This window comes from Denticeps clupeoides, chromosome 20 (assembly GCF_900700375.1).
Source record: "Denticeps clupeoides chromosome 20, fDenClu1.1, whole genome shotgun sequence".
Lineage (NCBI taxonomy): Eukaryota > Metazoa > Chordata > Actinopteri > Clupeiformes > Denticipitidae > Denticeps > Denticeps clupeoides.
The window spans coordinates 15,890,686-15,903,207 of NC_041726.1; the positions used below are offsets into that span (position 1 = coordinate 15,890,686).

General features: G+C 40.6%; 1 protein-coding gene across 9 annotated transcripts in view; it reads right to left on the reverse strand.

Annotated features, from left to right (window-relative positions):
• trappc9 (trafficking protein particle complex subunit 9) overlaps positions 1–12,522 on the reverse strand; it is a 154,153-nt gene that overhangs the window by 91,718 nt on the left and 49,913 nt on the right. For all 9 annotated transcript variants that reach the window (XR_003743327.1, XM_028963924.1, XM_028963921.1 and 6 more), the window contains one exon: positions 6,270–6,422. Coding sequence is in view for 8 of the 9 variants with exons in the window: in XM_028963924.1 (XP_028819757.1) it covers positions 6,270–6,422 (153 nt within the window). In the remaining variant the exon portion in view is untranslated. The remainder of the gene's footprint in view (positions 1–6,269; positions 6,423–12,522) is intronic.

Genomic DNA, 12,522 nt, shown 5'->3' on the forward strand with positions numbered 1-12,522 from the left:
AGTGCATCCTGTCCATCCAAAAAAAAAAAAAATGTAATTCTCCACACATTTCTTCAGCATGTACTCTCTTGTGAAATGAGTATGTTCAATTTTTTTTTTTGTATAAACTGTGTGACAAATAGGCAGTGAAAATTACAAAGTGTCCTTTGATGGAATTATTATTACCATATCAAAGACAGACATTGAGACACTAGAACAAAGACCAGAAAACAAGACCCTCAGTATGAAAACCGAGCAGGGTGCATGTGTGTTTGGGCTATTTCTGCCGATGCCCATCTTCATCGAAATTCATTACATCTTACACTAGGGGTGTGGAAATTTATCTCATAATCCATGCGTCACAATGCAGATGTGGACAATTCTGCATCGATGCAGTGCCGAACGTAATCAATTAGATCATAATCATGTTGTTCATGTGATTTTTATGGCAGCAGTATAAAAAATAGAGTTAAAAAGTAGTGTCGGTAGTGACTGCGGCTGCCTGATCTGAGTACAGCGCCGCTCTGGTAGGAGTTCAGCCTCGTCCACACGAACACACTCTGCATGCCATACACGTTTCGGAGCTCTTTGTAGCTGTGTTTGATTGGCACTCTCATTAACTCTCATTCGCATTTGAAAACATAAATTAATGAAAACATGTAAATTAATGTAGAAAAACTGATGGGATGCATTGCGATTCATTGATAATCGCAATCAACTCGAATATTACACCCCTTTCAAAGATCTTTCAAGTGAAAAAGAATAAAGCTTGTGGTGTGTTTTACACACAAGTTCAGCTAATATTTACTAGCTTGCTTGGTGATTGTACCTATGTAGGGGTAGGCGATATATTTAAAAATACTCGCTGTATCTCAGCTTGTTCCATGTGTGATGTACTTACATTTCAGTTCAAACAGCCATTAAATCTCTGGTCGTATTACCACACAAAACTTCACGAGTACCAATTTCCCAAAACATTAACTGTAAGTAAACTAAAATTAAATGCAGGAAAGTAAAATGCTCTTTTTTTTTCCTGGTTCTCAAGGTGCTGACAAATGAGATGTTTAATTATCTCAATTTATCGATCAAAACACAAGTAAATAAGTGAGATAAAGGCATGTCTGGATGTGCTCCACTCAAGCCAATGCACAGAGGACACTGGCTATGACATCACTTCTAGTAGGAAGTAGACAGGGAGACAAAGCCAAACAGTCTGTCCCTCTTGTCCTTTAAGACTTTAAGGCAGAGCGAGTGGCACTGAAAAGATGAAGTCATAGGAAAATGACATCGTATCAACCAAACAGAAGCAAAATGGTGACTGATCACAAAAGGAGACCACTCCTCTGTTGAAAAAGACTTGAGCACCACATTGTTTGCGAATACCCACAAGTTCAAAGGTCTCCCCCTGATTTAAAAAAATTAATGAATATAACAAAAGAAATATGCTTTCTTTAACAATGTTCATGTGATGTTTTTGAAGTGAATGGGGAGCAGAAAGTTGTGTGACTTGCATAATTTATGTTTATAAAAACCATAATTAAAGACCACAGTCCAGTTGACAGAAATAATTACACATCAACAGGAAGGCTAGTTCGTTTGTTGTTTATCTATTTATGTAAATCCTGAGTTTGTCTAAGCTAGCAAACAAGCCTCAGGCTTAGCGCCAGTTTGAAAACTGATAATTACATAATCTAAAATAAGTCCATGTCACAAAGGCCATTTATGATATAAATTCTCCAATATATTAATTGAATGTGACAATACTACACGTTGCAAACATTTAATGGGATAAGCATTACCTCCATAAAAATGTAACACAGAATTTTGTCAGTATGATCATTCAGCAAAATTGCATGGCAAGAAACAAGAAATATGGATACACCATAAAATACTAATGCTAAAATTTAGACCAGAATGCATTGCAGATCTACAGCAACATGCTGTAAACAGGCCCTGAGGTAAGAATTTATGCATTGTACATTAACAATGTTGTGTAAACTACAGAAACTAGTTTCAGTGATGTTACAATGAATGTGTCTGAGAGAGTACATCAGTACATTGTGAGTACTCTCTGTACATTGTGTAAATAAGAACAGTCTCCCCCTTAATTTGGATGAAATTTTGCAAAGGGGCAGTGGTGGCCTAGCGGGTAAAAAGTTAACTCATAATTGGATGGTTGCTGCTTCAAATCCCAACCCACCAAGGTGCCAATGAGGTCTCCTAGAGCAAGGTATGTCCCTATACACATTTCGTTGTGTCACCGTGTGCTGTGCTGCAGTGTTTCACTATGACAATCGCTTCACTTTGGCCTTCTCCTCTCCAAGCCCTGCTCTACGTTCACCTCTTGTCAGGGCTCAAGTTGCAAAATGCCGGGTTCACCTGCCATTAGACCCACTCGACTCAGTTCGTCCTCTCTCTGACAGCTTCACAATCTTTCACAAATCATGGGGAGTGGATTCCAGCAGCAACCCAATGAGAATCACCTCTGTAGACACAGAATCAACACAAGAACTAAATTGCAGACACGGTGGGGCATCTAATGCAAAAGCATAATGCACACTGTGCACTTCTGTCCATAAACATTTTATTTATTTTATTAATTCTTCTCCTCTCTATATCACCTCCTCTCCAGGGTCTCTTCTAGCTGCAGATAACTGTCATCTGCAAACATCGTAGACTCCTGTCTGATCTTATTAGTCAACCTGTACATCATCATAGCATAGCAGAAAAGGTCTCAGAGCTGATTCTTGGTGTAAACCAACCTCCTCCTTGAACACATCACTCCTATTGCAGACCTCACCACCCTAATACATGTCCTGCACCACTTCCTCATGCATCTCTGCCACTCCTGACTTCCTCAAACAAAACTATTCCTCTCTAGACACCCTGCCTTATTGTCCTTCTGACCTTCGCTGTACTTCTCAATCAACCCCCAGAGACCCGATTGTGTCAGCAGTGCTCTTTCCCCACGTGAAACTGTACTGCTGCTTACCGATCCTCATAACCTTGCATCTGCCATCATTTATGGACATCTATGGTTTGATTTCTTTGAATGTGTGGATTAGATGGATTGTTATCACCATCTGGTGATTTCACATCAAAAGTTCCTTTAGAAATATATTAATTGGAAAATTAGTGACGTTAAATTTTACCTGATTTATGTCATCCTGTGCACAAAGAAAGTGTTTTCCATAGCTAAAATGTACCACCAGTTCACCTTCCTCTCACTGTATCTCCTCATCACCTTTGTTTCCTTCACCAACGTGTCCTTTGAAGTCCGCTCCAATCACTACTCGCTTTCTCTCTCCATTGGGTACTCTCTGCACTACTTCATCCATCTCACTCCAGATGTCATCTTTCTCACCCATGTCACAACCGACTTGTGGGGCACATGCACTAACAACGTTCACCGTTAGTCTGTCAATTTCCACTCTGTCTGACACTCTTCTCACCTCCTAAAATACTTCATCACACCTACCCCACTTCTCCTGCAATTCACTCCATGGTAAAACAATTAGAAAATACACACAGCCCTACTTCCCTTCCATCTGGTCTCCTGCACACTTCTCTCCATCATATCTGCAGCTCTCTCCTTCTACTCTCCTACCCTTCCTCCTCTCCTCCTGCCTCGTGACACCTTCCCCCTCTTCTTCTTTGGCCAATTTTCTGGACATGGAAACCAACACGTTGCTAGATGTTCTTCTGTTCCTCAGAAAACAAGTCAAATGTCCTATGTTGTGTAGTTACATTTCTGCTGCTTTCTGAAGCCAATGAACACAGTAAAAGCTGATGTCAGGTACAAAATCCAATAATGCTGCCCCATGAAATGAATGGACCCGTTACAATTCAGGATCTTCCGGTCTCAACAAGTCAAGGCTGTCAATTATTTTAGTCCATGAGTAACCACTCATTATGATTATTCAACAAAAATTCCGATTAGAAGAGTGCACCGAAAATAACAAGTGGCCAAAACGAAGCGTAAACACATGGGTCAACTGTTACGTCCCTGGGCGTATGCTCCCACATGTTCTGCGTGGCTGGCTGTGTTTTTTGGTCCTGTCTCTTTTAGGTTGACTTCGTGGGAGGACTTGAAGCCTTCCAGCTCCACCATCTGCCTATTGGTCACCTCCACCTATATAAAGAGACTTCGGATGGTGTTCAGAAGGTCCCCAGGGTCTGCTAGGCCCTTACTCTTTTGGGAGGTCCTCAGGGTCCATGGAGATCTGCAAGAAGCTATGTTGGGAATCTCATTCGTGTTTCTTGTTGCTTTGTGTGATAGACCCTTTGTTGTTAGCCTGTTAGCTTTATATGCCCTTTTTGTTAACTTGTGCGTGTTTGAGTTATCCCCGCTGGACCATCCCTTCCTTTAGGCTGTACTGATGTTGGTTATCTGAGCTGAGTCTGATGTTTTATTCTAGCTGTTAGCTCACTGTAAATAAAAGCACTGTCTGTATGCTTTGTTTGGTTGTAAGTGTGTAACAGTGGACCTCCTCTCCACACCATTGTTGCATTTCTTAGACCCCTAGATTTAGGAACGTGACACAACTCAAGACAAAATGGCTATTGCCTATAAATGTATGAAACCTAATGTAATTCATACAGCAGATTTACACATACAGAGCTAAGAGCTACAAAACACACCCAACGCATTGATTAAATCGCTAAAAATTGATTATTAAAAGAATTGGCAACTATTCGTTGTGTGGCGCGAGGCGGAGACATTTGATTGTCATGGAAAAAACAATCGGTCTATCTGATGCTGCACTGATGCTAGAAGAGTCCAGGAAAGAGGCAATAACGGCCATAATTCGCCTGCATTTCAATGTGTGGTTTGAGTGTCGTTTCTAATGCCTGTTGCCTGTGTGATCAACACTACCACACGTTTTTTTTTTTTTTTTTTTGTACGTGCTAAAACAGAACACGCATGACGCCTGTATCAGAAGATCATACGTTGTCTGTTTTACCTGTTCTGACCCGCCCATTTCTGCTCCCACGACGAAACAGCGAGCTCGACAGCCCACGTGACAACAGCACGGTGAGCTGGAGAGGACAGTTGAGGTGAGGTCTCCAAATTAGTTGGCAACACATAATGAACTGTGCGGCTGTTTGAAACTGGAAAGTGGAAAGCGACATCCCCACACACTGCTCCCCATGCGCCTTTCATGGTTGCCCACTGCTCACCAAGGGTCATGGTTAAATGCAGAGGACATATTTTGTTGTGCTTCAGTGTTTCACAATGACAATCACTTCACTTCTTACCTCTGCATCCCTGCCACATAAACATCTGACCAGCTGTTTTCTGCAGCAGGCAACTTAGCCTCAAAAAGTGGACATGCTGACTTATTTTTTAAAATAAATTATTTATTGTTCTGGCAGCTCAGGTGGCACTTTATATTAAAAAGTCTATATATTTGGCAGGTGTAAAGCATATATGTGTGTGTGTGTTTGTTTTTTTTTGTTGTTTTTTTTTTTTATTATAACAGCTCAATTAGATGCAGCCCAAATGTTTGCTGTAATCTCACAACGCACTTTAGCAAAATCTATAGCCACTACCCAATGATGGCCGTGTCTTATGTCCTCATTGAACATAAATATCTTGCCTGGTTCAGGATGCATTTCCACTCGCCTATGATCCACTGTGTGATAGCACTGTGTGCTATAACTATGCAGGTGACAAATAAAAATCTTAAAGCTTGAAATAAATTATCATATTTAAAGAGTCCATTTTTTTGATGCAGCTAAATGCAGTTCTATAATACTTTAAGAACTCATTATATCTCCTACTGATTTACTGCATTAAAATTCAAGTGTTATGCACAAAGACAAAGATCTGTCTGAAAAATGCTTTTGTACACTGTTACACAGTGAAAATTTAAGAAACTAATAGTGTAACAATTTAAAGATTATTTCCTTTGTATATACTAATGCTTTGGACTCACATAGCAAAGATAGTATAATTTTATTCACTCCTATTCTCTGAGTGTGTATTTGCTTTTTTTTTTTTTAAAGCAGCAGGAAGCTGTACATCATGCACAAAACCACAAACTTTTTGCTATGCTTTTTGCTTAATGCTCTGAAAAATACCACTTCTCAGCCATTTTTATTTATGTAATATATATAGAGCACAGGTATGCAATAGTAATTTAATTCACTGCTCCTGACCCCTGTAGACATGAACACACAAAGTCGATGCACCATTGTTGAGACACACACATATACACAACTGCTGAATGCTGAGAAATTTTTCATCTGTGGAAGCCCACCAGACATCCAGACAGACATAAACTCACCATCACTGAGATCCGGCAGCAAGTTTTCTTGGCCAGAGAAGTCCAGCTTGACTCTGATGTTGACAGTGAGGCTGAGGGAGCAGCCAGGCAGCAGCGGCAGATGGGACTGAGCCTCCTGTATATCCCAGTTTAGGATATCTCCTAACAGCTTCTCTGGAGATGCAGAGAGAAACACAGGACCAAGATGAACTTAGGAGCATGGTCATAGACCATTAAAATCCAAGGCCCAGAAAGAAGACCAAAAAAGAACACAAAAAAGTTTGCCCTAATTTTTTTTTGGTTTGTTTGGTCAAATGTAGGTCAATTCAAAGCAATGGATGAGAAATCACTATGCACACATGCCCGTTCAGTCCCTACTAATATAGTATAAACTTGTTCAACCACGGCTCCAAACAGTTTGCATTCCTTGTATTGTATGGCAATTTTTTTCATTTAAGTGCACCGCTAGAAATTTTAAGTGAGAATTTTGGCGCCCCAGTAATGGGCAGCTTTTTGTCATACACATTGATATGTACATTATTGTAAACAGGAAGAGAGCATCTAAAGGATGGATGATAATCAAGATTTTATTCAAGCAGTGTAATGGGGCGCTTTTATAATTCATTTTAACCATCTCTGCAGGAATCCCATAAAAACCACAGGATCTTTTAAAATGTATTACAGATTATTTGCAGAATAACAATCATTCCAATACAGCTTTCCTGTCTCGTTTTTTTAAGTGCAATGCACACCAGTGAGAACAGCTGACCAATATCTTGTCACATATGCAACTCAACTGACCGCAATCTGGAGTCCTGCATGTCCAGCATTTATTTAATTTTTTTAATAAGCGAAGAACAAAGACCAGACACGGTACCATGTATATTTCAGAATGTGGGAGGATTGTAAAAAAAAAATTAATGGACTCAGCTCACCAGTCACCACTCCAGAAATGGGCAAGTCAGAAACGATCCTCATGAGATGACTTCTTGTTTTATATTGTCACAGACACAATATTGAACTTTACATCTCTTTCAAACTGGAAAAGTCTATAAATTCAAAATATTTCCAGGACTGTCTACTTTAAGCTAAGAAATATTTTTAGGGGTAGGAAACATGCTTTTTGAAACCAAAACTATTAGCACCTATTATAAAATTAGAAGACTCTTGATTTCTCCATGAAAATGACCATTGAGAACAAGTGTTTGTTATCCATACAGTACACTTTGAAGAAGAATAATTTTTATGCTATTCTCCTGATGCTGGAGTGTTAATATACACAATGCATATAAACATACTGCCATTCTACTATGGAACTTGATGTGAAAGTTATTGAAAATGTATACCAGGACACATTGCTATCAGAGAACCAGTATGGCAAAGCTCTTGCAGAACAGGTTGTTTATGAGGTTCAGCACCCAGACAGAGGGGGCTCAGACACCATATTTAAGAAAAAGAAAAGACTCTTCTCTCCCAGGCTCTCTGCCTAGATTATCAGCACCAGCACAACAGTCAATTGCCATTGAGGTGCCTACTCACAACCTGACAAAAAAAAAAGAATAATATCCTACCTCTTACAACCGAGATGGTCCTCCAATGTCGCTTGTCAAGAGAAGTAAACACGATGCACAGGAACCCCAGCACACCTCACAACACGACCCCAGAATTTTCACATTGGAGACTCAAGGATTCTTGCTTTGCAATTTAGAGAGAGAGCATACACGAATAGGGAAAGATGTATTTCTTTTCAATCTATTGTTCTATCCGACAGTTGCCGGTTCTGCCAAGGTGCCCAACCGCCAAGGTGCCACTGAGCAAAGCACCGTCCCCACACACTGCTCCCCAGGCGCCTGTCATGGCTGCCCACTGCTCACCAAGGGTGATGGTTAAAAGCAGAGGACACATTATATTGTGTCACTGTGTGCTGTGCAGCAGTGTATCACAATGACAATCCCTTCACTTTCACTTTCAAAGGGTAGACTGAAAAAAAAGTCCATGATCCTCTCAGCTTCCTGCACACTCATCAGGAAAGGCTGATTGATGTCATGTGCAAAACTCAACTAATCCCAGAGATTAGTGTTTGTTAGCGATTAGCCTTGCGAAGCAGAGAGTAGATCAGTGTTGGCGTATGGCAGGGTGGCTGGCTGGCTCTCAAGCGTTATGCCAAGCGTTACTTACGACTGGCTGCCCTATGTCCCCATGAAGGCCCAACACAGATTCAGCATGGAGCAGGAGCTCACCTCATGAATGAAACATCATCTGGGCAACCAATCATATGAGAAATAAGAACCTTGGTCTACTTTCACAGAGAAGCAACGGCCATCGAGGAGCAAATGATCACTCACTGGATTTTCCTTTTCTCACCCAAATTTCTATATTTAATCAGAAATGTGCCGTTATTAATAATATCATGCAATCATAAAAGGCATCAGTCTATGTGCTTATTAATTGCAGATTAAGTGCAGATTGTGTACCTGGGGCAGTGGTGGCCTAGCGGTTAAGGAAACAGCCCCGTAATCAGAAGGTTGCCGGTTCGAATCCCGATCTGTCAAGGTGCCACTGAGGTGCCACTGAGCAAAGCACCGTCCCCACACACTGCTCCCCAGGCGCCTGTCATGGCTGCTCACTGCTCACTCAGGGTGATGGGTTAAATGTAGAGGACAAATTTCACTGTGTGCACCGTGTGCTGTGCTGCTGTGTATCACATGTGACAATCACTTCACTTTACTCATTTTACTCATTGTATGTACACATCAGTGAACATCAGTGTGTGAGAGACAAAATCTAAAAAAAAATCTAATCCCAAAAATTACATTGTACTCTTTTTAAATAATTATTCTGCATTTTATTGCATAAAACAAGTATTTGATACAATAGAAAATGGAACTTAAAACTTTTCCTGTACATCAAGACCAGGTTTGCATACTCCGTTTCCACAGATTTTCTACAGAGTTCAGGTTCAGGAATGTCATCCTCCTGGACCATAGGTGCAACATACAAAACAACAGAACAAGAAGTGAAGTACAAAGTACAAGACACGATGTCAAATCAGTTATTGAGGAATTGGGATAAGACTTCGGATGGGCGAAGTTCTGGATGAGAGTGAAGTGCCTGGGAGCAGACGATGCCTTGCTCAGCTAAACCTTCTGATTACGGGTCGGCTTCCTTACCCACTAGGCCACCACTGCCAACAACGAAGCTATTCATTTAATGCTGTGCTTCTCAATTACTTTCTGTTATGCCCCCACTAGGAAGAACATGAGTGATTTGGTGTATAGAAATCATGGCAAACCAGTGGCCGTAAGATAAAGGGGTCTGGATAAATAAAAGGAGGAGAACTCCACCAAGCTGTAGCAAAATCGCTTCTCAGTGTGGAAGGGAAAGTTGACAGACTTCTTCCTTAAGAATGCTTACATTGATACCTCAGTCCAGTAAGGCGGCACCCTGGGTGCATCAGGTTGCCTAGAACACACTGCAGTAATTACCCATCTGATTAAATCATACGGCTCTTCAATTTCAAGGATTGTAAAGTCAGATTGGCAATGTTTTGAGATTATAACTGGGTGCACCATCTCAGTTAGCCTTTTCACCCTTGTCATAAGCATGGTGGTCAAGGCAGCTGAAATAGAATGCAGAAATGCAGTGCCTTTATGGATGACCTCACAGTCACTACAACATCTGTACCATTAGGAGATTGATTCTCCAGAGTCTGGAAATCTCTTTCTGTGGGCAAGAATGAGACCTATATTATTATATAGGTGCAAAAAAAAGCATGAGAAACGGGAGGTAGTCCTTCCCCTTATGACAACATTAGGGGACATATTCCAGATCAGACTGTCTGAGCTGCCGCTCTGAACGGTGAAGCAGAATGACCAGAGCACTCTATACGCCTAAGGACATTTCAAGCCATTGCAGGAGCATAGACAGGCTAGGGGAACTCGTATTAAATATTAAATAAGCTCAGAAATTTAGGGGACAATTGCAGGAATTTCATAAATAAATAGATAAAATGAGAACAAAGCATGATTTTTAATGATGTTTGAACATGACATATTGACAAGCAAATTATCCAGAATGAGGAAGTAGCGCATTAGAGTGGTTAATCATCAGGTTCCTCGCAATTTATACTCATTATAAAAACATCTTTAAAGATTGTGTTTTGGGTGACAAAGAGGTTTCTTTTTTCAACATGAAGATAAGTACCAAGCTGTTCTTGCAATAACATAAATCCTAAGGACAATTTACCTTCCACTAGCAAACACGCCCCACATGTAGTGACGAGCTAGTTCAAAAAATATTACCCTTGGTCTTCAAGTCAATGAAAGTGATTGGCCTGGGTCTTAGAAATCGAAAAAGACGCTGAAGACTAAATAACCAGACTCAGTGAGGAGATGGTCAGTTATTTATTTTGCAGCTGATGGCCACAGCAACATTTGTATGTTCTACCTGCATAATAAAATGTGGAAGTGAGCAAGTGACGTCAGTGGGGAGGAATGGAGCTACAAGGGAGACATACAAATGCAAGCCACTCAGAAGGAGGCTTGTCAATCGCACAGCTAAATACAGCAAACGACAATTCACTCATAGATTTTTTTTATATTATACTTCAGGCTAATAATAGCCTTGACAGCATTCCTAAATCTGCCAGATCGCCAAAATTAATCAATAATACCGCTGCGGCTATGTTAGCCTGAAGTATAACTCCATCCGAACAGATGACACATTGACTACACTGCCATCTGTGGACGACCACTTTCACACTGTATGCACAAACACGAGCACAAAAAAAGCTAGAGCCAACACTCATTCATTTTTTCAGGCTGCCTAGAGCCGACAGACACCAAAAATAAATGCCCTCGCTCCGGGAACAGTAACTGCAACCAGGTCAACCTTATGAGTGGTGGCATCATAGAGAATCAGGTAAGGAAGCCAAAGTCGCTGGCAGTTGATGTTCATCGATGTCAACTTATGTTTTCCACACTTTCCACAACCTTGAGGCCACAGCACTCTTCTTCAGGGTCAGCACAGCACCATCGGCCCAGTGCACTCGTTCATCTGGCCTCTGTCCACCTCCACCACATGCTCTGCAGCACAGACGTGCAGAGGTCGGACCCGGTGCAGTGGCACGAACGTCACAGCGGTGATACTGAAGCATTAAACACTGAGGTTTACATTTGAGCTCATATACACTTCAGGTAGAACTATGCACTCAGGTCGGAATGTCACAAAATGATTGGTAACTGAGATACTAGCATTTATCACGTGGTATGGGTATTTGACAAAAATTTACAAAAAAATACCAATTACAAAGATAGAGAGGACTTCATGAAATTAAGGGCATGTTTAATGTATCTTGTCTGAATGATGTGGATGAAACCAGTGATTAAAATGAAAGATATTTTAATATACACAGCACCATATGATATGCAATTGACAACTCAGGAAAATCAGGAAATTTTAAAACAAAAAAAGGCAACTAGCAAAAAATAATAATAATAACGTATTTAATTTACTGCCATTCTGCAGCACGTTTTATTTAAGAATGTATATATGCTATTGTCTAGGTCAAATGAAAATTCAATTTTCAAACTGCACACTGAATTGATTTTAAAGATGACCACCATCATTGCAGCCCTGTAAACCCTCCACGCTGTGTCTGTTAATTCTCAGCAAAAAAAATTTTAAAAACCAAAAGCAGTGGCTCCTGAGATGACCACCCTGTTCACTCTTTCATACTGAGCATTTCCTCCCCGCGCTCAGAACAAACGCACAAAAGCTGCATGCCAAAGCGTGGCGACAGCTGCAATCATCCAACAGGGCCGTGCACTGCTGCAATTAACAACTTTAATTACACCATGTAGCTCATCACTGCTTGCAGCTCTCTAAGAGAGCGGGAGAGAGAGCAAGTGAGAAAATAGAACAAGATAACTCACATCTTTGTTTTTTGTTTTTTTTTATGTCATGAACTGACATTATTTCATTTGCAGAAAATGCCCCCAAAAAAACATTCTTGCATAGAGCTGACACTGATCTCATCTGACTTTAACCAACATGAATAGCACTCTGACACCATGGTGAAAAGTATTTAATTCAAGCTGACCATTAAATCATGGAAAGTGGCAACATCAAAAATTGGAATCAATATGGATTGAAATGATCAAAACCTTGTCTTTCATCACAAAAAGAAAGAGACTATCTAACTAGACAGACTGACAGGGCTCTAAAACGAACCCCACCAAACGAATGAAGATCAAATTTAAAAGTACATTAAATG